The sequence below is a fragment of the Pelodiscus sinensis genome, chromosome 1 (assembly GCF_049634645.1).
Source record: "Pelodiscus sinensis isolate JC-2024 chromosome 1, ASM4963464v1, whole genome shotgun sequence".
NCBI lineage: Eukaryota > Metazoa > Chordata > Testudines > Trionychidae > Pelodiscus > Pelodiscus sinensis.
The window spans coordinates 21,621,568-21,648,470 of NC_134711.1; the positions used below are offsets into that span (position 1 = coordinate 21,621,568).

The following is a 26,903-nucleotide window of genomic DNA, read 5'->3' on the forward strand; positions in this document are numbered from 1 at the left end:
ACATTTTTTAGCTTTAATCTGTTACAGTACAATATGACTAGAGCCAGAGTAAATAGATATATGTGTATATTAAATATCAGTTGTGCCTGACTGCTGCTCAATTGATTTGTTTGATTTCCTTGCAGGTGCCCACCACAGATAGGTCTTCTGTAGAGATTTGAAGAAGGAATAGGGAGTAGCATTATAGATTACTTCAGAGCATAAATTCTATGCTCGGAAGATGGTTTTACTGAGGTGTTTGGTGGCAAATATGTATTAAAGATTAGGGCCACTGGACAAATGGAGAGTGAAAGGGAATAGGGTAGGAGGACGTGATAATTTTGTTTCTTACATGATAATTTTCACTAATTTGGAAATTTGACTATGTATGCAGCCATATTCTTGCGTTACTTTGAGCCCTGATTATTAACACCATGTTGAAAAGCTTAGGATAAATTTGTGCAGATAACTTATATGTCTAGACCAGTGGTCTCCAACCTTTTTACACCCAAGATCACTTTTTAAATGACAGAACAAGCCAAGATCTACCACCCTGCCCCTTCCTTGAAGCCCCGTCCTCTCTGTTCGCCTCCTCTCCATCACTTGCTATCCCTAACCCTTACACTACTGCTTTTTTTCCCCCCAATTCTTCTGCAGGAAGAAACTTTTCCAACATTTGGCCTGTCTAGACTTGACCAAATGACAGAAAAACTCCTTCTTTTGGAAGCCCCCTTATTCCTTGTGGAAAGAAGAATATAGGGGTGACCGAAAGATCATGTTTGCTCTTCCACTAAAAGAAGTGGAAGAACAAACACATCCCTGGATGCAGAAGAGTTTTTCTGAGGTATCTCCGGAATCCTGAAAAACTCCTGCAATCTAGACGTACCCTCGCTGGGTTGAGACAGGATGTTTAGGCTCCGGGGTGGGAATGAGGGATTTGGGTGCGGGAAGGGGAGAGAGGTGCAAGCTCTGGGAGGAAATCTGGATGCAGGAGGAAGTGGATAAGGGAATGCTGGCTTGGGGAGGGAGTTGCAGGCCAGGCAGTGTTGGTGTAGGGTTAGGGTACTAAATAAGCCTCCTCCCAGACTTCTGGATGTGAGGGTTCAGGAATTTGGGTTGGGGTACGTGAGGGGCTCAGGGCAGGGGGTTCCAGTGTATGATAGGCTGAGATCTAAGGTCTGGGGGAAAGGGGAGTGCAGGAGTATCATGCTGTGGCCAGATGGGGGCTTGGCCCCAATTGGGGGTTTGTTGGCCAGGCTTCATTTTCAAATAAAATACTATGTCAAACACAAAAAGTTTCTGATTGTCTTTATTTCTGAGAAGGGCAGGGAACCTGTTTGGACAGGTGTCAGTAGGGACAGGTTTCTGCAGCTGGGGATGGGAGAGGGGACAGGGTGCCGGTGGGGACAGGTTTCTGAGGCTGGGGAGAGGGAACAGGGGGCTGGGGGGAGGGGACAGGGAGCTGCAGAGAGGGAACGGGGCTGGGAAGAGGGGGGAGGGGACAGCGGGAAGTGGGGTCAGAGAGTCCCCTGCTATCGCCTCCTCCCAGAATTCCCCCCCACACATTCCCGAGGGTAGTCGGCGCGTGCCTCCCGTAGCACAGCCAAATCTCCACAGGCACCTGCCCCAAGGCCAAACCCCTGTCCCGTGGCAGAGCCAAACCCCCGTGGCAGAGCCAAACCCCACTCCCGATGCGTGGACAAACCCCCACGGGAGCCTTCCTGGGCCAAACCCCAGGGCCGACCCCCGCTCCCGCGGTGCGGGGAAACTCACCCGTCCCGAGGAAGCTGCCACACTCCTCCTCTGGGGCCAATGCCCCCTTCCCCAGCACATGACAGAGCTGTAGGAGGGGAGCAGCCAGCGCGCTTCTGGAGTCCCCGGAAGTGACGCAGGCTTCACCCAGGACTTCCGTACACCCCGCGGTAAGCCGGCACTACACTAGAGGTAGGTAGTGGGGCTTCTTGGGGGTGGGGGGAAAGTGGAGGGTGGGAGTGCCTGGATGCCTTGGGATCAACTGGTCAAGGCCTTGCAATCGACCAGTCGATCGCAATCAACGGGTTGGTGACCATGGGTCTAGACAATAGTTTTTTTCACCCAACTCATAGGGTATGTCTACATAGCAAAGTTATTTCAAAATAACAGCCATTATTTTGAAATAACTTTACTAGCGTCTACACAGCCAAACTGCTATTTCAAAATTAATTCAAAATAGCAGACGGCTTCTTTCAAAATTGGTAAACCTCATTCCACAAGGACAAAAGCAATTTTGAAAAAGCTATTTTGAAATAAGTGCTGTGTAGACATTTATTTCAAAATAGGGGGCCTCCAGCTCTTCCCAGGGTGCCCTGGTGGCTGCTTTGGCCTCAAGCAAGAACACTCCTCTCCCTCGCCCCTCTCCAGAGCCCTTAAAGGGGTAGACTCTGGCCACAGTGCCTGTGCCAGCTCTAAGTCTGCCAACCCAGAGCCAGCAGTCACAACCCAGTGGCCCCAAAACATGAGCCCTGAGCTTCCCCTCCCTCTTTTTCCCCTTGCTTCCTCCTTCCAGCTCCTTCCTCCCCTCTCCCCCCTCTCTCTTCCCCTCTCCCGCCTCCTTTCCCTAGTCCAACCAGAGTTTCATCCCCGCCGCCCAGTTTTGTTAAATAAAGAGCGTTTGTGTTCATGAAAATATGTGTATTTTATTTGACATCAGGAAGGGGGGTTAGGGAGGGGTAAGTGGAGGGATGTGAGGGAGGAATGAGGCACAAGCTCCCAGGGGGCAGACCAGGGGGGCTCTTAGTGCTCCTCAGGATGGAAGCTCTCCCACAGGGCCTCTTGGATACTGACAGCCCCCCGATGGACCTCCCGGATGGCAGCCAAAAAGCAGAAAGCTCAGCCAGGCTCACAGCAGCGCGTCCACGAGTAGCACCATAGTGCCCAGGGGCAGCTCTGGGTCCATGTTGCAGAGTGCTGTGGTGTCCTGAGTGAGGGCAACCGGAGCATGCAGAGACAAAATACTTTGTTGTCCCTCACCGAAGTAGGCAAGCAAGCAGGGTAACCTGAGAATGGGTTGTCCGAGCGGGGGGTCACTTTAAGCACAGGCCTCAGATAGCCTCAGGCAGCAGCCACACAAAGTAACTCCTGACCTGATGCCCTGCTTGACCTGGTTCCGGCTGGCCTTAAATGCGATTTAGCGTCCAGTCAGTGTGGACGCACTATTTCGAAATAGCAAAAAGCTGTTATGTGGTGGTATTATGAATATTTTCATATAGTACTTTAGACTTGAAACATTGGAGCAGCTCTTCAGCTGGTGGTACCGGGCATTGTTTTATTGCCATCAATGGAAGCCAGTTTAAATCAACTATGTCTGGCTGATAGTAGCCGCTCAGACTTTGACTTTAAGATCAAGGTTAGAAATAGGCCATGACAGCAAGAGAGAGATGGAATTAGGCAACTGGAATGATATGGAAAGGGAAAGTTTACATGAAATAAAGTAATGATTATGGTCCTATGTAATTTGTCATTATGGAAACGGTATATCCTACAATATCAGGCTTCCAACACAGTTTTGATGGTGAGAGTTACCTGGGTAGCAGTTCATGCTCTCAGTACCAGCCTTGGGCTCCTGCTGTCAATCCTTTTCCAAATTACTGCAATTAATAAAATCCATTATTACTTTTCTGTGATTTTTCTGTGGCTTTTCCACAAGTCAGTTGTGATTTTAGATAGTTATTCTGCGAATCAAGTAAGGTCTTAGTTATGAGTGTATTTGTTTTCACAAGGTACATATCTTAGGGAATTCACCTTTTACTTGTCTAAGGCATGTAGGTCATGTAAAGATGGAAATTTAGACATGAGATTCACACACTCTTGCTTTTCTTTTCCAAGAGAACCCAAGGAAACAGAAATATTTTTATTTTAATCCCGGGAAATAAAATCTCTAAGGCAGTTGTTCATGCTTGAGATGCCAATTTATACCACTTAAAATACAAATAACATCTAGTATACCAAGTCCTAGGCAGTCATTTTGAGGAAAAGATGTGGTACAGAATGGGCAAGTAGTAATTCATGAACATTCTGAAAAAATATTTATAAGGAAGCTAAAGCTGAACATTTTGTATTAGCTTTAAATATTTTATGTATTTACTCCTAAAACAGTTTGAAGAGCAAGATGGGATTTCCTCTACAGGAAATAGTTGATGGGATTTCCTCTACAGGGCTTTTGCTACAGTTCAAAAGCAGAATCCCCACAAGAGAGTACAGGGATTCCTTTTGAAATGCGCAAGAGCCCCAGCAGGGTTCTTGTACATTTTAAAAGCAGAATCACAGCAGAAGTGGTGCAAGCTGAAGCTGCTTCAGTCCCTAGTTGTGCTGTTTCCACTGTGCCTCTACCTCCCCTTTTCCCTGTGAAGATAGTGCCGGGGGGAACTGGCTTTTAAGCTGGCTTCTCCCAGCACCAGCTCCTGCTCCATCCCCCCCCACCCTTGCTGCCTCTCTGATACTGGCAGCAAAGAAGTGACTAGTCACGTCACTAGTCAACTATCTGATAAGCCTCTTACTTACCAGCTCCACAGACATGGAGCCTCACTTTTCTTAGATAGGTTGAATATTGTCAGTGGTATGTTTCTCCTTCTCCACTTCTCTCTACTACTTCTGATTTTTGTATCAGAAGATTTGAATGGTAATCTATTTCTGTTAAAGAACGACTTTTTTCATCATGAAGACCAGGCGTGGGCAATAAAACTCTATTTACCTGTGACTCCATAAGTAGGGGCAAATGCAGTTCCCATTGGCTGCAGATTGCCATTCACAGCCAATGGGCACTGTAGGAAAAAGTGCAGACCAGGACACCAATAGGAATATTTGTCATACATGTGAAATCAAATATTATTCAGTTCCAGCCTTCTAAAATGTAAAGATAAGTGTTCTATTAAGGTCACAAAATAGCATCATCTATGCCCAAATTTCAGCTGAAACTGGGAACACAAGGATTTTTGTTAGGGAAATATTGTGGCTTGAACATATTCTTCCTGTGATTTCTTTGACAGCTCTTTATATCAGGTTTCTAAAAAACCTCCAGCTTTCTTCTATGCTATAGCATACAACAAAGCACAGAATATACTTTTGGTATATTGAACTTGTGCTTTGACATTGCCAGTTCTTTTCCTGGACCACAGGGTTCAAGTTTTAGGGCTGATCTTAAGTTCAGTTATTGAATCTCTTCATATAAAATGGTAGGTCATGGACGTTATTGTGTGTGTGTGTGTGTGTGTGTGTGTGTGTAAACAAAAAATAACATCCATGTATATAACGTCCATATATATATGTGTGTGTTTGTTTATATATATATAATATATGTGTTTATATATATATTTACACTCACCATCGCTGGACATGTTATATATTGACAAATATCAGTTAACTCTCTTCTTCATGTGTTGTTTTAAAGATGTATAGTGCTTTTTTAACACAAGGTGAAATAAATGGCTGTTTTGAGGATGTGGGAAGAACTCGAGACTGCATTTGAAGGGCAGGAATTCACATATAGTAGTAAACGGAGTTATGTCAGTGCCGTTTCCATAAAGTGACTGATTCTAGCTTATATCAGTAGGCAAAGTACATCTGTTGTTCTATAGCTGGCATTTTCTCAGGCTGCTAGAAAGCATCTGCATCAGTGAGTATGTTCCATGCATTAGAGAGAACAGGGAGAGCAAGAGCTGCAGGACCTTTACTCTTTACAGCCAATCAGAAAGGATGGTTAATTCCTTTCACTAACAGAGCGTTTCTCTGCAGCTTTCCTCCAGCCCTCACTTCTCTGTATTCCTGTAATAAACTAGCAGGACTAGGTATGGTCTAGTCTTGCACATAAAACCTGTCGTTAGAGACAGGATTTGGTAGTGCTAAAGTAATGGACTGAGTAGCTCAGCTTGGATTGCTGCAGAGCAGACACCTGTATGGCAGTCCTGGCCATCTGGGAAACCGGCACATAGGTATTTTGTGTCTCTTGATGGGATGTGTATTGTAGAAAGTTGTTTTTAATTTAACTAAAGCTTACCAGTTATGTATAAGTTATGTATAAGCTTTTGTGGAATTTGAAGCTGGTGAAAAACAGTCGGGGTAAAAACGCTATCAACTTGTTATTGAGCAGGAAGTAGGTATAATTATAAGGAGAAAAATATTTTGTTTTTTAATTATTGACTGTTTCCATTGGCATTCAGTCTGATGAGGATAATCAGGCTGGGGAGGAAATTTGCTCCTAATTGCCATTCAATCTTTTTGTATACAGAGTCCAAGTACCTTTTTTTGTGAGAAGGTTCAGCTACAGCTGCCTTTTGTTTTCCATGCTTTGAAGTTGAATGTGTGATGCAACAAGTTAGAAATCAATCCAGTTATGTTTCATCTTGGTGACTATATCCAGGAATGGCAAGTAATGGATTTTCTATATTACGTCTCCTCCCCCATGTTAAATATTATTTGGAGAAAGTAAGAAATATGGCTATTTATAGACTTTTGCCAATAGTAACGAAATATGATATGTCGTTTTAGTTCATAGAGATGGAGAGGGAATATTTCTAAAAATGTTTAATGAAATATAATAGATTTGATTAATCTGTTTCCATAATGGAATATGCTGCATATAATAACTAGTTGAGCAGTTCTTCAATGTCTAAACTGATTTGGTCTAAAGTAAGGTGAAATTGGAGAGACAGTATGTTCAACCTGATTCTTTTCATCTATATGCGAGTTTGTAAATAATTTTGAGATGCTATCCCCCTATCCTTGATTTGATTTCAAGGGTAAAATGAAATGAGTACACTTCATTGATATTATATATTTTCCACATGTAAGGACTATTTATAGTGAACATGGTATTGATTATTTATTATTTTTACGAGCATTGAGGACGCTTGGGAGTGTTTTTATTTACATTTTATTCAGACTGCCTTTGGAGCTAGAGCTTTTCACATGTTATACAGGGACAGTTTGGAGAAGGGAATTATTTTTTAATAAGCTGATGGACAATGGCTAAGGAATCATGCAGAGCATAATACATGTTATCTGCCTGTGCAGTGAAGTGCTTTGACATCTCTGTGTTTCATTTGGCTTCACAAATGTCTGGCTTTTTTTAACTTTATGGATTTTACTAGTCAGTTGTCATTAAGTGTTTTTATTCTTGAAAAAATTGTTTACCAATGAGAAACTATATGATGCTGAGTGCATTTCTGTAGCTAAAATCTGCCCTTTCGTCATGGCACTAGTAAAAAGAAAACATCCATATGGTAGAAGAACCTGCAAATAACTGAATCTATTGAAAACAAGGTGATTTAATTTTTTTAAAACTAACATCTGTGACTAGCTTTGTTTTATTCCGTGGCCTTTTGTCACTTTTATAGGAGGCATCGTTGATAAGGACCTTCGTCACTACCTCAATTTACGGTTCCAGAAAGGTTCGGTGGACCACGAGCTCCAGCAGATCATACGTGACAATCTCTACCTCCGCACAGTGCCATGTGAGTAAGGGGAAGATTATATGTCCCTTTTCTGTCTGAGGTAACCAGTTACCTGAATAAATGTAAGATGTAAGCTAAAAATTACAAAAGCATCAAAATACTAAGAGATACTTTATTAAAATATCTTCTTTCTGATAAGTGGACTGAATTACTATTTAGAGACTACGTGGAACAATTCAGAAGTAATTTCTAGTGCAGCTAGCTGTGTTGGAAGTAGCTGTAGCAAAGGGAGTGTTCCAAGAAGAATGGTTTCTTCTGAACTTGCTCTGGGTCTAAACAATTAAAATAAAAAAATGATGTGTCCACTTTACAGGACAGTTAAGCTGGTGTGTAATAGTTGGAATTTTATCTGCACTATATGGAATTCATATGGGTTTTATCACTTATGGATTATATTAGAGGAGATGGAAATGCAACTGGAGGAGAAAGAAGGAAATATACAAAATAAGAGACAGCTTAGTTTAGCTGCCATAGGTATGGTCTCAAATGTTTAACCTGTCTAGTGGCTGCATGAAGTTTTTAGTGGACTACAAATCAACAGTATTTAGATTTAAAACCTTATATATCATTTTGGTCATATCATTAGCAGTGAAGCAATTGACATATTTGTATGCCAGACGTATTAAGAATAGTAATATAAGAAATGTCAGAATAGCAGCAGCAAGTGTTTCAGAGTAGAGCTGTTTGGTGACTTACAGTTTATCAATCAAATCGGATACCTCGGATAGCTTGATAAATGTAATCCAACACTGCTGTATTTAAATCAGGAAGTGCAGAATGTGTGTACATTTGAATTTGCAGGTGTGACATTAAAGAGATGGGCTAAGGAAGATGGATTAAAGTAAGTGACTGTACTATTTACATGGTAATGGGTGAATGCACTTTGAAATCTGTGATGTTGTCAGTGTTCCCATGTGAGAATTTTTGTGATATAAAAGAAAGGAAATATAAAGCACTGAAAAAGAGGCACAGTCATGTTTACTGTTTTTTAAGCTGAAAGTAAGTAAATACAATTTTTTTTCAAGTGTTCAGCCTGTCCCTGTCAGGTCAATAACATAAGTTTAAAGGATGTTTATTATTTAGATATCAGAAATATTGTTTTTATGTGAGTTATGATTAACTGGGTTTGCTTTAAATGTATTGTGAAGAAGAATAGGAGATCCAAGCAGAGGTGAAAATGCAAAGATGTTTTGAGACCAGACCTAGCACAGAATGGTATTTTTAAATTACCCAAATACATCACTATCTGGAAGACCATTGATACATGAGGTTGGGTATTTATAACACTCCTCTTCAATTTAGAGTATCAACCAAAATGGATGGATCACCACTGAAGGCAGGTCTACACTACAGCCAAAGGTCAGCTAAAGGTTCGCAATTCCAGCTATGTAAATAACGTAGCTGGAGTCGATGTACCTTAAGTTAAGCTTTGGCGCCATCCTCGCAGCAGGATGACAAGAAAAACAAGAAAAACTCTCCCACTGACTTCCTTTACTACTTGTTACAGTGAGGAGTACCAACTCTGATGGGGTGCCCTTAGCATTAGATTTAGTGGGTCCATACTCGGCCCCCCTAAATTCAACACCAGAAGATTGACTGCCACAGCATCAATCTTCCCACAAGTATGGACATGCCCTGAGATTTTACTTCTGGAGCTATGGATTTTAAAAGATAGCAACTCTCTGGCTAAAAGCATATCAGTCCCTGCTACCTAATATCCTATGGTGAGATTTGTTAGGGGGAAAATATCTGAATAGCAGATGTTTCAATAGGTAGCCATGTCTTATGTAATGAGTAATTTAGAACTATATCATATGCTCCGTCTACACACACGATTACCAATGATGTCAGTGGAAGATATGTATGTGAACTGAGGGCATGATATGCCTCCAAGATTTGTCTAAATTAAGAAATTAACTAGGTCAATAAAATATGGTGTTACATACTGCAGTATGTTAGGGAGATTTATGTTTGCAGGAACAAATGGGTCAGTGAAAAACAGATGAGTGAAGTAGGACTATGCAGAAAGAAAGTACACTCACAGATTGGCTTCCAAAGTAGAATTTGAATTGAATTGAAATGAAATGAACTAGAGGTAAGAGTATCAAAAGAAACTGTTATAGACGCACATTCATAGGATAAGAAAGCTGACCAGGAAATATTTATACTGATAAGAGAGTCTGAAAAATCCAAATACATCATGATATCAGAAGAGATTTCAATTACTTTGATAGTGACATGGATGACAATTGTTGAATTACAGAGTAACCAAGCAAGGTCTTGGAGACAATGTAAAGCAATTTTCCTTACTTCTTTTACAAAAACCAAAATAAAATATGGTCTGGTGGTCATAACATCTTGTTCTAAGTGTTCTTAAAACAACTGGAAATATAGCATCTTCAATATATGGGAATTTTAAAATACAGGCAGTCCCCGGGTTACGTACAAGATAGGGACTGTAGGTTTATTCTTAAGTTGAATCTGTATGTAAGTCGGAACTGGCGTCCAGATTCAGCCGCTGCTGAAACTGACCGCCAGTTCTGACTTACATACAGATTCAACTTAAGAACCCCAAGCTTCCCCAAGTCAGCTGCTGCTGAAACTGATCAGTGCTGATTCCAGGAAGCCTAGGGCAGAGCAACTCTGCCTCGGGCTTCCTGTAGTCAGCGCTGGTCAGTTTCAGCAGCGGCTGACTTGGGGACGCCTGGGGCAGAGCAGCTGGGGTGCTGCTGGGTTGCTCCAGTACCACTGCTCCTCGGCGCTACTGGACCAACCCAGCAGCACCCCAGCTGCTCTGCCCCAGGCGTCCTGATTCAGCCACTGCTGAAACTGACCAGCAGCGGCTGAATCAGGACCTGGGGCAGAGCAGCTTGGGTGCTGCCGGGTTGGTCCAGTAGTGCCCAGAGCGGCGCTGCAGCACCAATCGGCAGCGCCCCAGCTGCTCTGCTCCAGGGTCCAAAACAAAAGCCTGGTCGGCTGGGGGGGGCACACTAGCCGCGCCCCCCCCCAGCAGACCAGGGACACCAGGAGCAGAGCCGCAGCGGCAGCGGGGTGCCGTGCCTCTGAGGCTTTGCTCTTGCAAAGTCTCAGAGGCGTGGGACCCCCCCGCGGCTGCGGCTTCAGTCCCGGTGCCTGTGGTCTGCTGGGGACCGTCTGCTGCTCTGGTGCCCCTGGTCTGCTGGAGACCGTCTCCAGCAGACCAGGGGCACCGGGCGGGTTCCCGCGCTTCTGAGGCTTTGCCAGAGCAAAGTCTCAGAAGCGCGGGGAACCGCCGCTGCTGCCGCTTCAGTCCCGGTGCCTGTGGTCTGCTGGGGACTGTTCCCAGCAGACCACAGGCACCTGAACTGAAGCGCGGGAACCCGCCCAGTGCCCCTGGTCTGCTGGAGACGGTCTCCAGCAGACCAGGGGCACCAGAGCAGCTTACGAACGGGGCTTTCTCGCCCCGGAGCTCGCAGGTATCAATCTGCTACCTCGATCTCCGGGGCGAGAGAGCCCCATTCGTAAGTGCGGATCCGCCATAAGTCGGATCCGCGTAAGTCGGGGACTGCCTGTAAAGCAATTGACAGAAAAAACAATGAGTTTGCCTTTGATTTTTGTTTAGAATTTTACTTATGCACAAATAATGAATATTTAAAAGGACCTTGTTATGTACAATACAATACCACTTTGTCCATTTGTTTCTTAAACCTGTCAGAAATTAGGAGACTACAATATATCTTATCTGGAGGTTTATTCTGCTTCCAGTGTTCATGTGTAAGGCCAGTCAATGTTAACAACATATACACCTGCACCTTTAGTGGAGGTTGCACTCCTAAACTATTTTCTGTTTTTAATATATCTTCTTATTATTTTTAAATTATCCAGAGAGGCTGAGTAGTCACAGCTTCCATTGACTTAAATTTGTGCTTCAGGCAGTCAGCACTTCTGAAACTTTTTATTAGAAGGTAAAAATTATGGTTGGTAATACAAATGATTTATTTTATAAGCAGTAAAGAGATGATTTCAAAGGTATAGTTCGATTATTAAATAAACTATGCCAATGCCAATAGGCTTAAGAAAGATGATTAAAAGTAGGCCATGCATGTGTTTACCACAAATCCTGCCACAGGACACAGCACTAACCAAAACATCCCAGCTAGTATGATGCCATGCAGAAGAGAATACAAAATTATGGTGTTTGGAAATGTTGGTGGAGTCAAGAACACTGGCTAAGAGGCAACTCTTTTGTGGTAGTAATCTTCATTAAACTCTGTGGGTTCTAGTAAAGTGTACATTATTTCTTATTTATGATAATAATGTAATATCAAAGTGAAAGGACAGCTGATAGTCTTATCAGCACTATCTCGGTCCCATGCCAAAGATAGTGTCTGCATGGTGGCTGGTTTTATTTCCAAGGAAAGATTGATCTAGCAATTATAATTAATAAAATAGCAGTTGATTTTCATCTTTTTGTGGAATCAAAAAGGAAAATTCATCCGATGCAGGAATTATGTGCTTGTATGGACATCATACTGCATGACACTGGTAGAAGTGGGAAAATAGTTGGGATTTATAATATATATGGTTCCTGGTCTAAAAATATTATCTCCAAGGAGAGTATATAGAGGAGAGAGATTTTTCTCACAAGTTAGCTCAGTATCAAAAAATATCTTCTGAAGAGTGAAAAATGACTGCATGACTGTTCTAAAATATACAAATTTAGAAGGCCAGATATTGGTGGTGAAGAGCTACCAGTTTGATGTCACGTGGCACTATTCTTAGGAGAAAATAACCTGTTCTTAACACCCAAAAAACCAGCAAAGAAGAGTCCACATCAGTGAAAATCACAGCCACTAGCTTTAATGAATGTTTTTATTTTCTTGCACACTGAAGTGTTAGTTCTTGCACTGACAGCTCAGAATAAATCAATGCAAGGCCTTTGGGGAATGTTCCTGTTATTTACCTAATGGGAACACCTCAAAGTTGAAAATGAGTGTATTTAAAGCTGAGTCATTGGCAGCTATGTTGAATATTGATGACTCTTGAGCAAAAATAAATCAAATAATTTGAAAGTGTTAGTAAGATTTTATGTCATTCTTATTTTTGCTTATAAATCACCTCTGAGATTATGGCCCCATGGGGAGGGTGCTGGACACATACTAAGAGATGATCACTGCAGCAGATAATTGACAATCTGAACAGACAAGACAAAGAAAGCGCTGGAAGCGAATCCAAGATACAGAGAAGTGAAATGACTTGCCCAAGATCACACAGCAGGTCACTGACTGAGCTGCAAAAAGAATGCAGATATTCCCACTCCAGTGCCGTACCCACTGGGCCATTCTGCCTGTTCCATTATAGGTATTATAACATCTGGTTATATTAAATGATACTGGGAAATATAAATATCCACAATACTAGTTAAAGTGATTCATTATAAATGGCTTGGGAAATCAATGTTAAAATGATAATATACTGCCTTTCTGTATTGTTTTCATGGGTTTTTCATTATATTTTATGGATTTATTTTGTGTTATGCAGGGGTGTTTCCTAGGCTTTTGTTATCGTATAAGTATCTGGTTTAATGCCCAACAGTCGATACTCAGAGTCCCAGAGTTTCACAGCGTATTGGCTCAGGCTCAGAATGCTTTTGCCTGGGAGCTTTTTCATATAGTTGGTATGAGAGAGTGGATAATAATGAAGAATTAGAAGATTGTATTTTTGAAAAAATCAGGCTTTTGGCTTGCTTAATATTGAGAGCAGACATGGCAAAATGGAGTCCCCAAATGGGGGACAGGAAAAGTAGAAGCATTGTTACAGTTGATAGTCTTCAGGAAATAAAAGACAGAATTTCTCTAAATGTTTCTCAGGCAACTTTTAATGAATATTTCCAGAAGATACCTAACCTCAGCTACTCAGTCATTTATTCTGCTTTGGGCACGTGTGTTAAATATTTATCTTGCACTATGTGACGTGGGACAAAAAATTAGTCTGATCTTTTGCTATAATAAAGGAAGCAATAGGATTTTACACACTTATATCTTCTTAAGAAGTAACCTAAAAACTGGCATTTGCACTGCTCTGCAGCTGCTTTTGCTTATAGAAGCCTTTGATTCTTACAGCCTTTTTAACCCCAAAAATCAAAACTCTTGAAATCACAAGTCACTCTTGAATATTAGCAACTATTTTATTTAACTTGCACGCTGGCTAATATGCCCTCAAAGGACCTGACCCTGTACCTCTGAAATCAATGGGAGTTTTAATGATGACGCTAATAGGAGTCAGGAACAAGTCCTAAAAGTGGGTAACCCTATCTTTCATCAGGGGTTGCCACGAAGAAGATAAATCGCATAACTAGCTTTTATGATGCACAGGTTGGACCTCCATGGTCCCTCTCCCTGGGGACCTGAGTGGTCACAAAGAAGGGAATTTCCTGGACCAGGCAAGGTCAGTTCTGCCCCCCTGCCACTGGTTCCCCAGACTGGCTCCGTTCCTGCTCTGGCCTCCCAGCTAGCTCCCCATATGGGACCGGCCCTGCTGCACTGCCATGGCAGCCCATTGTTCTGCTGCTTGGGCTCTCAGCTTCACCGCAGCAAACCACTGCCCTACCACTGGTGCTCCAAGCCTCACCAGCCCTACCGTGGCAGTACCAGCCCCGCCAGCCCACAGTAGGACCTCCACCTGTCCCCCTATCTACATAGCAGATTGCTTCTTAGCTGCTGGAGTTCCACACCCTGTCAGCCTTACCGCAGCATCAGCAGCCCCCCTGCTGGAGCTTCTGCCCCCACCAGCCCTGCTGCAGCATCCCTGCATTCCCCCTCCCCCAAAACAGAGCAGACCACTTCCCCACTGGAGCCCACTGGCATTCTGGCTACCCTGCCACTGGCTCAGCAGTGCTCCCAGCCACTTGCCTCCCTGCAGTCTGGTTCCTGGCCCCCACAGCGTTCCTGTCTCTGGCCCTCCACCAGGTCTCTTTGGTTCAGCAACAACCTTGGTCCTGACAGACTACGGATGTTGCCAGTCCGGGGAGTCCAGGTTGAAAGAGGTTCAACCTGTAGCCTGCTGCATCTGCGTAGCCATTGGGTAGCTTTAAGACAGTGCCACATCCATGTGCCACTTAGCTTGAAAATGGTGCCTGAATGTATGTAGCCAGTAATTTGCTGTCACATGATATGTTTATGGTCATGATTCAGAATTTGGAGACAATATTTGTTAGTTGCTTAAAACTATTTTACATTTGATCAACTTTTGCTGGGTTGGATGGTGATATTAGCATTCTAAGTCAACCACTTTCTCGTGAAGTCTTTGTAATGTGTTCTGCTTTTTCACATAAATCCTTTCATATTTGTGCACTACTGAGAACAAGTAACATCTGTGAATATAGTTTTGTAACATGATACCAAATGGAACAGGGATAGTGACAGTTTTAAATTGATCTTGATCACTAATTTTATTCATTACTCAAGATTTGTATAGAAACATTTACAGATGAAGAATGGTGGGCAATAGAAGAGATCACAACTAATTTGCATTAAAATCTGGGCAGGAGCAAAGGCTCTGAATGGGAATTCGGGGTGTTGGCTTTAGTTTATGAAGTCCAGATTATCTGAGACATTTTGTGTGTCTCTGAGAGACCCTGTCACATTGAATATTGCCTACTCATAGCAGTCAAAAATCATGAGATTGGCTTAGAAATCAAAAGATTTTTTTTAAATTAGTTTATTCTCTTTCCTGTTAACCTTCTATGTTTTTGAACCTTTTTATACACTTAGTTCACATTTTCAAGCTTTGACCCTCAATAATGAGAGATAGAAATGTACTTTTTAATGGAAGTGAGATTGTCATGAATGACTCTAAGAGCTAGTGTTTACAGAGAAACCCCAAATAAATGTGAGATTTCTGATAAAATCACAAGAGCTGGCAATGAAAAACAGACCTGTGTGTGACACAGGTGCTTGAACTGATGTTCCCTTGATATAAATAATAGGAAGATAAATCCAGTCTGTATTCTGTGAGGTGTCTTTTATTTTGGAAGTTGCTCCACGAGAGCCCAGATTTGTTAAAATTCTGGCCATGTTGCAAAATTCATCTTTTTTTCTTTCTCCTCTTAGCCTGTTGAATGTGGAGTAGCCTGAGGTAGATGTAATTATGGGCATTGCTTTGCTTATTTGGTGACTTTACTTGACATGTTAGGTGCTCAATGCAGTCTGGGAACCCAGTTATATTTTCTACATTCAAAATTGGGGGGGGCGAGGGAAGGGAGAGAGAATGGGAATGATTTTAAAAGTCATTTTGTATGCCTAAGATTCAACTACTAAGTCCATATTTAGACACCTAAATAAAGACCCAGTATGGATTTAGGTGATAAGATTTGAAAACATCTTTCAAGGTTTCTGTTGTTGGAATGAGAATGGCCTCCCATATAGTAAACAGACAATTAGAAATTAGTCAGAATGAAGATCATAAGTCATCAGTGTGATAAGTATTCCACTGTTCACATGCCTCGCTAAACCCTAGCCAAACCATCGATCCCATCTTCAGTTCCGCCAGACTCCCAGCTTGTTTGCATCTCCCTTTAAAGCATGCCCACAGGTCAACCACACACTAAAAATGACCCTTTCCTGTCCTTGGGGGTCCCCACCCTTTGCCATTCCTTTCCTTTAAACATGTGGTGTCTGGGTCCTCTTGCCACTGAGATACCTGGCTAAGTCAGAGCATGGGATATTACTTCCTCATGAGTCTCTCTCTGCACCATAAGCCAAAGTCTATAGAATGCTCTAAAGTAGCACAGTTTTAAATAGAAAAGCAGAGGTTGAGTGGAGCATTTTTAGGAAGGTGGGTGGCCAATCCAGAAGAACAGCGAGTAGCGTTTTGGTTCAGCTACTGAATATGGGCTTAATGTGGAGCCTCTTACTGAAGTAGTGGTTATGAAGAGACTTCACTTCTTTAAATCCTTCATTAAGTGCCCCATTTCGTTCTGCTTTTCCTAACAATACCTTACGCATGTTCTCCTGGCTTTTGTCTAGTGATTTTGGGTTGGTTCTGGGTTCAGCTATGTTTCTAAATTCTGTTACTCCCTGTTCTATCCTTCTGCTTAAAGCGTTTCTCTCCCATTTCAATCCTCCATCACTATCAAGCTATCCACAGTAATAGTCATGCACATCAGCGTCTCAAATTTACTTCCTTTAGTTTGCTTTTGTTCACATCAATTTATCAAATTTATTTAAAATATTCTGAATGGGGAAATGTTCTCAATATGGAGCAGGTGGAAACTTGTTTATGGAAAAAGCTGCAGAAGACCCAGACCCGACCTCATGCTCCTGAGGGTTGCCATGGGGACTCCAACCCCACACTGCCACGGGGTTACAGCCTCAGCCCTTCACTCCCGGGAATTCCTAGGGGCTGCAGCAGGACTTCAGCCCTGGTCCCATGCTGTGCCTAGCGCCAGACTGCTGACCCTGATGCCCATCCCGGCTGACCTTCCTGCCCTTAGGCTCCCAGGCTCTCTGGTCCAGGAGCATCCATGGTCCTGCTAGATTTTGGAGGTACAACCTGTACATACTTTCTGGTAATATACAAGTGATATTTTGCCAATGATAAAAAATGCATTACAGCGACTTTCAATATTCAGGTATCTTTTTAAATCTTTTAGTAATTCCTGATGCAGAAGACATAGAGATGTCAGAGGAAATTATGTTGTTGCTTTTTAAATGAAGGCTGTAGCCCCTATCTTGAGAGAGACAGCCTTGAGAATGTAACCTGAGAGCAAAGAGAATCAATGTTTGCCATTGATTATTCCCTAGCACGAGCACTTGGGCTCCACTTCTTCTACAGCAAGAAAACAAGAGAGGTCATTCTATCAAATGTTGATGCTTTATGTGTCAGAAACAACATGCTAGAAAACCATTCTGACAAGCTTTAATAGCTTCAAATAAGATCTTCAGGGTTATTTAGATGTTGACATACTCATACATATCACAGCCCTTCTTGGAGGGTTTCTTGGGATCCAAAGAATTTTGTGTTATATATTGACCTATAATTCTTATAGAATTCTCATCAATACTGACTTGAATGCAGTTGAAAAACATACTGTCATACTCCTCACCCCTCAACTATGCAGTGGTGTTAGTTGTTGGTCCTCAGTGCTGGGGCCTTATACATGTTCATCTGCCTGTGTAAATCATCCCTAAAGTAGAATCCAGCTCTAGGGGATCTGCAATGCATAAGGCAAGTCTTAGGCAATATAGAGATTCCAATGCCCTCGTCCCACACAGGGAAAAGAGATTATACCTGGCTGTTAAAAGAGTCTCTTAGGGTCATTTACAACCAGTGTAGTTTAGAGTAGCTTGGCCCAAAGTATCCCAGTTTTGATTTTTTTGTGTCCCATATCAATTCGCAACAAACATTCCCTAATTGCAGCTAAAGTAGTTCATGTTGCCTAAGGGTTATCTGGCTCTATACCTTTTGTAATTAATATCTATTCAGACATCAAAAAATTGAAATGATTTTTTTTTAAAGAAAAGGATGGCAAAAGTGCTCCCCACTCATGTGTGTCTGATAGTTAAAAACATTATGGAAAGATTTGACTCTTCCAGTTACTTTAAGGCTTCTGAAAAAAGGAATAAAACTGCACTAATTGGACTACAGTTTGTCATACAAGAGTGTGGAATAAATGTTTTATTATTCCTCATTAAACCCATATACCTCCAACATCGATACCTAATCATTCTTATTGTCATTCCATGAATAGCTTCAAATAATTTCAAGAGTGTTAAACAGAAAAGTATCCTTTGTTTATTAATTTTAGTTCACAGCTCTTTCATCAGAAAGCATAATATAATAATAATATAGACCATGGCTTATAATTAAGAGGTTTTTTCCACAAGAAAATAAAATGTAGACATTGCTTTCCAAAAATATTTTTGAGCTAGGGACAACAAATGGAATCTTAATTAGAAGAAATGGTGTGCATATAGTATTAGAGCTGGAGAAATAACACCATAAATTAATCACAGGCTTGAAAACTCTCAGATGCCTTGAGTTTAAATTGGCACATCATATTAGATTAGTGCCCAACACAGGAAAAGTACCATTGTGAAGAAACTGGCTGCATTGTTGCAGTTATAACACTATGTTGGTTGTATCTACAGTCTTAAACAGAAGTACCAAGTATTCATGTGGTTGCAGTAAATGATTGTAAGCTTGTGTGGGCAAGGTCCATCTCTTTGTTATGTTTGAAGCACAGTGGGCTCCTAGACATTTTGTGAAGTACAAATAATTAATAATAACTGGGTTTTTATTATTCTATTACAAAACCTGATGAGGTAGGTAAATATTCTCTTATGGCACAGAGAGGTTAAATTACTTTAAAGGAATGCCGTGGGTTGGTGACAGAACTACTGATTGCAGACTCCCATTCCTGTGCTCCATAGGGCAACAAACACTTCCTCTTTTCAGTTACTTTTCCAAAACTTCCTCAAGTAGAGTTGGCAGGTGTCTGGTTTTGAACCGGACAGTCCAGTATTTGAGCTTTCTGTTCGAGAAACAAATTGAGAAAATATAAATGTCCGGTATTATCTAAATAAGATGTAATGTAGATTGTGATGTAATGTCAAGTGTGTCCGGTATTTTTGTTGAAACCATCCGGCAACCCTATCCGCAAGAGAACTCATGATTACTCCTGTTCTTTCCTGTTCATTGGTCTCATTTTGAGGTTCTTCTGACTTGCATCACCAAGGATACATCTAGGGTTGCCAGATGGTTTCAACAAAAATACCGGCACATGTATCTGGTGCAGGGCTATTCCTGACGTGTGCTGTTGGCACATCTAGCCACTCTCAAAAGGGATTGGGAACTCTCTGAAGCACAATGCCTTCACAATGCTCATTGTCCAGCACTTCAAAGACCTATCTGAAGCCTATGCTTGTAAAAAATCAATAAAGCCTAAAAAGAGAGCGGCACCTGTATCATGTGATTATATTCTCTCTCTTCCCCTTTTACTGGATGTGAACGACTAGAGCAATACTAATAAATATAGAGAAATATTAGTTGCGCTATTCCTTCATTAGCAACGTAAAAAGGATTCAGAATAAATATTAAAGGCTTCTATTTTTAAAAAAGCTTACAGATTTATGTTCTCTACAATTGAAGGAATATTAAAAGGAGAAAAGATATAGCTGAAAGATTTGTTACAAGAGCTTCATCTTCTTTTGGAGCTGGAGTGGCTTGAATGCAGAGAGGTTGTGAATGAAACCTGAGGTCAGCTTTATCCTTTTCTGGGGGCTCATCATGAACCATGGATGTGCCAATATTAGGTAAAGTTCTCATGGTGGGGTTATGAAAATTAAAAGGTTGTATCTGAAATTTTAGAAATGAGGTTGCAAAGTTATGTGCAAAAGCAATATGAAGTACAAATCTTTCTGCTCCAGTCAATACAAATAACTCAGAAAAGGGTTATACAACATAGCTTGCTTCTGTTCTTAAAAATAAATTGTGCTTTGTGTTGTGTTTCTTTAAAAAAAAAAAGGCAGCCTAACACACTATTTTTCATGGTAAACTTTGTATGTTGTTTCTGACTGACTTTGAAAACCTGGCGAAATAACTAAGGACACTTGTCTAAATGCATTTTGGGTAAAGGCCTGATCCAGAGCTTACTGAAATCATTGGCAGAACTCTCATTGAGTTAATGAGGGCTAGATCAGGTTCAAAGTGTTGCAGTTATCATTAACAATACATGGCGAGGCATGGTCTATATGCAAAACAGGGTATGCCTATCCTTAGAGCTGGGGATATGATTTGCAGCTTGAGGAGACATCAGGCATTAGGGAATTAGCACAAAATAGGATGTAGGCATGGCAGGGTGAGCCACAGAGTGGGCTCTGTGACAGAATAGGTGTCCATTAGAGACCCTTCTAGGCTTTTTTTTTTTTTTTTTTTGCACAGGAGTTTGATGAGAGGTAGCATGAGTATTTCTCCTCCGGCTGGGAATCAACTGCTGCTTCTAAGCCACTCGAATGAATCTATTAACAAAGAGAGTCTTTGTCCTCTCCTCTAACAGACAATGTTTTAAAGAGGAAGACTGATTTAAAGTTGAACACTGTGCTTACCAATCTGCACGAACTTTGCTGACTTCATGTTTCCTCAGTACACACGTTAACTTTCTTGTTACCAGGATTGTAGGTGTAAGCTTTCAATGTGAAGGTGACTGTGTAATTTATTCAAATACTACCAAAAAGACATCATGTTAGTGACTCATCTGTCCACAGAAATTTTGTGCTGGACTTGGGCATTAGGTTTGATAGGTATTTCAGCCATGACCAATGTTGTGGAGCGCTTGTAGGTTGGGGATTCAGGAGAAATAATACTAAATCCTGGCTCAATTAACCTCAGTGGCAAAACTTCTATTGACCTCTGTGAGACCATGACCTCACCTTCTTCTCCGCCACCCTTATCGATATGACAGTTAAGGCTTTTGTTACTAGAAACCTTTGGGTGCTAATGATGCAATGCTTATGCATGCATATAACTTCACACACCTAAGTAAACCCATTGATATAAATGAGACTACTCACAAGCTAGTCAAATGTGTAAACTTAAGCATGTTTGTAGGTGTGTGCAGGATTGCAGGTAACTTTGTCAGTCATCAGGCGGGTCATCTGAAGAAGTAGGCTGGGCCCACAAAAGCTCATGATACCATCTACATGTTTTGTTATTCTTCAAAGTGCTACCAGACTCTCTGTTTTTTAAGTTTTTCCTGTTACAGACTAACTCCTCTGAAACAGGCTACCCCTCTAAAACTTTTGTCAGAAATATTACATGGTTGGAGATTGCAAGGAGGAAAATAAATTGGTAAAGGGATTTTGTATCTTAGGAGAGGTTCCAAATTGGCAAATAGGGGACTTGATTTTTGTGTCTCTTTAACATAGAATTTTTGCAAAAATTGTTTGAAGAATATGCATGATTTTGAAGTGAATGTGTGTTTTGTTTTCCATTTTATGAATTTTAATTGGGCTTTTCAAAGTTGCCCTCCCCCACCACATAAGCTTTTTCAGTTTGAGGAAAAGTACAGCACATCTGGCCTCGGTTATATGTGAAAATATTTTTTAGCAGTAATATTCACACATCACACAATAATAGCAAGTTGGTTAGGAGACATATAAAGGAATAATCATAATTCAAGCAGTGCAATATTCTGATGTAAAATATCATGAACTTTCACTGAAGACAACTAAATGGCTTTAGTAAGTTCAGGAATTAATTTGGTTTTGTATGTCTCTGGGAGTATTATGTTAAAATAGAAGCTTATGTAATATATCTTATAAAATATTATAGCAGTCCCCAGAACAATACTGTAATGTTTACAGCAGCCTAGTTTCCTTTCAATATATAATTCCTTGTAGGGCCTTTAAAGATGTGCTGTACAGAAAAGCAGCCATTTTTCATAGTTAAAACTCTAACAGATCAATGTAATCAGGCCCATTAAGCTAGGAACACAGAGTACTTCTTGCTGCTGGCCAGGTGGATTAATAAATAAAAGTACAAAAGTTGTACAGAGGCAAGAAAAATATAAATAATTTTTGTAAGCAGGGTGTTTCTACAGACATTTACAGAAATATCCGTCTCCTTAGATGTTTCTAGACCACCTACCACCATATCCTTATTTTTTAGGCCCCAAATCATACACAAATCTTTATATAGAGACTCAGTAACTTCAAAAGGCTGATTTAGGCCTTTGCTTTTAATCTCATCAGGGCAGAGACTGACTTTTATCTGGATCTTGTCCAGTGGTGAGCATGTCATTGGTCCTTAGCAAATTATGAGTAATTGTGGTGCATTCATTCTGTCTGTTGTATAGTCCTTTGTAGACAGTCCAATGTAATCCAGTGCTTTGATTAGAGCAGGTATTTAATACACAGTGAAGTACTAAAATGAGATCATGTTGTGTACAGTCTTGTTCATAGAATAGTGCAGGGCTGTGTTGTAGGCCCTCTTCCAGAGATCACTGGCACTCTTAAGGTGATCTCTTTGACTGAGGGTCAAAGACCAGGCAAATAAAATTAGACTAGGCAAATAAAATCCCATCACTCATAGAGGGGTACACATTTCATAGAATCATGGAACTGGAAGGAAACTTGGCGATCATCAAGTCTAATCACCTGTTCTCATGGAAGGACAAAGTTTTATCTAGAGCATTCTAACAGTCTATTGTCTCTTTGCTTTTTGTCCTACCTTCAGAAGTTAAGGCGAATAATTTTCCCTCTTTACCTTGTAAAAACCATTTAGGTACTTGAAAACTGTTCTGTCCCCTCTCAGTCTTCTCTTTTCCAGCCTAACAAAACCAATTTTTTCAGTCTTCCCTCCTATGACATGTTTTTGAGACCTTGGCTCATTTGTGTTGCTCTTTTCTAGACCTTCTCAAGTTTCTCCACATCTTTATTAAATTTTGGTGCCCAAATTGGACACAGTACTCCAGTTGAGGCCTAATCAGAGTAGAGCAGAAAAATTACTTCTCAAGTCTTGATCATAACACTCTTACTAATGCAACCCAGAATGATGTTTGCTTTTTTTTATTCATATTTAGCTGTAGTCCACTATCACCCCCAGATCCCATTCTGCAGTACTTCTTACTTGGTAATCATTTCCCATTTTGTATGTGTGTAACTATTTGTTCCTTCCTAAATGGAGTATTTTGCATTTGTCCTTACTGAATTTCATCCTATTTATCTCAGACCATTTCTCCAATTTGTCCATATCATTTTGGTGTAATGCTGTCCTCCAAAGCATTTGCTATCCCTCCCAGCATGATAGCATCAGCAGACTTTGTAAGTGTACTCTCTCTATGCTATTATCTAAATAATAAATTAAGATATTGAACAGAACCGCTTCCAGAATTGATTCCTTTGTAACCCCATTGTTTATGGCCTTCCAGCATGACAGTGAATCATTGATAACTGGTCTCTGAGAATGGTTAGCTAACCAGTTATGGACCCAACTTATCATAGCTCCATCTAGGTTTGTTAATGAGAAGGTCACGTGAGACTATCAAATGCCTTATCAAAGTCTATACAGCCGCTCCCCGAGTTAAGAACAAGTTACGGACCAACACTTGGTCCATAACTCGAAGTGTTCGTAACTCGGATCCCATAGAGTTACATGGCAACCGCGCTGTTCGTAAGTGTGGATCGCCGATCATAACTCGGATCCGCATTTACGACCGCTTTGGTCATAAGTGCGGATGTAAGTGGAGGTGGTCGTAACTCGGGGAGTGGCTGTATATACCACAACTAACATTTCCCCCTCATCCACAAGGCTCATTATCCTATCAAAGAAAGATATTAGATTGGTTTTGATATGGTTTGTTCTTTGCACATTTTATACTTTATATTCTAGATATTTTCAAATTAATTCCTTAATGCAAATAATTACTATGTTTTCTGGTACAGAAGTTAAGTTGACTGGTCTGTAATTCCCTGGGCATAAGGGGTCACTAGCAAGTCTGGAGGGCCAGCACCAGCAGCAGGGATCCATGACCTCTCTGCACTCACCAGCAGTGCGGGAAAGTGCAGCCAGGTGGCCCTAGCTTGCATGGCTGTTTGGCCACGCCACACCATTTCTGATGCTCAGGGGGAGTGGGTAGGCTGCCTCAATGCTCCCTGGAAGCATAATGGTGCAGCACAGCCAAGGAGCAGCACAAACTGGAGCCATCTTGCTGCTCTTCCCTCCCTGCTTCTGGTGAGTGCAAAGGAGGGGTGTGGACTTTTGCTGTTGGCATGGATCCTCTGGCCTTGCTAGTCCCCTGGGCCACCTCAGCTGAAGGAAGAGGCAGAATGGACCAGAGAAAGCCATGGGGCAGGGATTGAGGGAGGATCCTTGTTCTGGCCCTTCCCTCAGCTTGTGGGGGAGGCACATGGCTGGTGCCTCTCCCACCCCGGAACTATCTTCACCAGTCATTTCTGGTGAAGAATTTAGCTTCATTTTCATTGTTCAGCTCTAATTAGCTTAACTTTCAAAATGTAAAGTCATTTTGAACTTGACAATCAGAATTGATTTTGAAAATGTCGAATATGAGCCTCATATTTAAATGTTCTGACTTCCCATACAGTCTTGTTCAAATTATTTTCCATTGTAGCTAATAAAATGAGCATCCCCAGTCACACCATGCAGTAATTCCATTACTTTCCTAAAATTGTAATTTGTTTCGTAATTTTTAATGTGAATAAGTTTTGCCTTAATTTCTACTTTTTCTCATGGATGGACATCCACTCCTTGACTTTGACCCTTCTAATACATCCATCTACATGGGGATGTCCTGCTGGAGCCCCCTCCATGCAAGTGCAGGGATCTAACCATGCAAAAACCTTTGCAAGTTTGGGTCTTTAAATCCTGAGAGAGAATGATTCAAAAAATTACTTCAGCCACATACATAATTTGAAACCAGGTCCATAGTTACTATTTCTTATGTTTTCAGAACAATAGCTGAAAAGGGTAATTTTTAAATATATTTTCTTTAAAAGTGCATCACTTATTCTAAAAATGCATTATGAGCCAGATTCTTAGTTGGTATAAATCATAATTCTGTTGACTTCAGTGGAGCTATATCAGGAGTGGACAATAAGTCAGAGTCAGTTGACCAGGGTTAGCCCCTGGCAGGCCATTGGTGCTTTATTTACCTGTGCCTTTGCGGGAACGTCAGCTTGAGGCTCTCATGCCAATGGGTGCAGGCTGGAACATGTAGCTCCCATTGGCTGGGAACAGTGTTCCGTGGAGCTTCAAGCAAAAGTGCGGGTAAATAAAGTGACAATGACCCTCCAGGGGCTAAATGTGGTGAACTGCATCTGGCCCATAGGTTGATTATTGCCCACCACTGAGCTATAGTGGCTAACACAAGCTCAGGATCTGGCACTATAATAGTAACCCAGGAAGCATAAAATTGCATTTCTAAAGCATTATATTGTTCTATAAGCTTTGATGTTTCAGATAAGATTTGGTAGGGATCACCTTTGATCATTGCAGAGCTAAATACATTGATGAAACAGCAAATTAAATACATTTGCAGCTTTGCTGAATTCTGTGTCAACATTTGTAAACTGCTTTATACTTCAGTTATAAAGAGGGATATAGGATATGTAGGGACATTTTTAATAGCAAGCTTGTAAAGTGCTGTCAATGTAAAAAGCTGGCGCGTTTATTGGAGTCTTCCAGTAAATAAATAATTATTGTCATTTCCGTAGTAACAGAAACCCAACCAAGTCAGTGTTAAGGAAATGGGTTTTTGCTTGTTTTTAATTTTAAATGAATTTGCTTTTGCATGCTAAATTTGGAGCATGAAAGCTCAACAAAATGATTACTGCTGTAATTGCTGTCTGTGCAGGATTACTTTTCCCAAGGTCAGTTATGTCACACTTTCTTTTTTAATTTTACCACTAGAAAAGGAAGCCATGTTGTAGCTAGGATGACTATTACTTTGGGAGTTTAGGGGCACAAATGAATGCCAGTATAAGGTTTGGTTAGTATTTTCATTATGTACCTCTTTTGGAGGAATTAATACCTTTCCCCTTTACCGCATTTTTCTAGGCATACATTTGGCTGCTTTGCCCAGCTATGGACCAATGTAAATTGAAGATACACAGCAGCAATTTCTGACTCTCTTTCCTTTCTTTCATACATGTAATTTTGACCGTGGATATTTCAAGGCCAAATCCTATGCAGAGGCAGAATAACAAATATGCCTATTTTCACTGATAAGGGTTAAGAAGAGGAAAAGAAATGTCTCTTAACAAAGCTGATCAGTTTTTGTAGAAACTGTAGTTGGAACCACCTAACCTCTGAAAGATATTCTTCTCGGTGTGGCATTAACTCACATGGCCTGCATTGTTTTAATTAATTATTTTCATTCCTCTGGGAAGAAAAGAGAGGCAGAGGCCCAGATCTTCACTGTTTTCTGTGGCTGCTATCTCATTTTGGTGCCCAAAATGAGTGTCATTTGAGAGAGTATAACCTGGGGTTTTTTCTCCCAGTTTTACTCAGAATACAAGCAGTCATATTTTGAACATTTGCACAACTTATTGAGAATAGTTTCATATTGGTGACTCGCACAGGAAGAGCTTCTGCCTCCCTGCTTCCTCTTAATTAAAACCTAGCTAGCCTCAATGTACCAGTAATAATGATTAATACCTATCTGTTGTGTAGCTCTTTTTATCAGTAGACCTCAAAGCACTTCACAGTCCACACACTACCATTGCGAGAAAGGGAAGTACTCTTATTCCCATTCTACAGGTGGGAACTAAAGCACAAAGGTCACACAAGGCTGTGGCAGAGTAAGAAACTGAGCCCAGGTTTTCCATATGCTAGGGTTGTGCTCTGAACACTTAAATACTCAAGACAATTGTTAGCAGGTGACTGACGAATGGTAAGCAGAAAAGGAGGTTGAAATAGTTTAATAGTTTTTACTAAAAGAAT

General features: G+C 41.2%; 1 protein-coding gene across 16 annotated transcripts in view; it reads left to right on the forward strand.

The window, feature by feature from the left end:
• The window catches only part of MAGI2 (membrane associated guanylate kinase, WW and PDZ domain containing 2), a 1,141,222-nt gene that overhangs the window by 342,805 nt on the left and 771,514 nt on the right, over positions 1–26,903 (forward strand). For 15 of the 16 annotated variants that reach the window (XM_075926597.1, XM_075926590.1, XM_075926502.1 and 12 more), the window contains one exon: positions 7,350–7,466. In XM_075926597.1, coding sequence (XP_075782712.1) covers positions 7,350–7,466 — 117 coding nt within the window. Of the gene's footprint in view, positions 1–7,349; positions 7,467–8,267; positions 8,308–26,903 lie in introns of all 16 variants that reach the window. The other variant, XM_075926568.1, reaches the window with a different exon arrangement.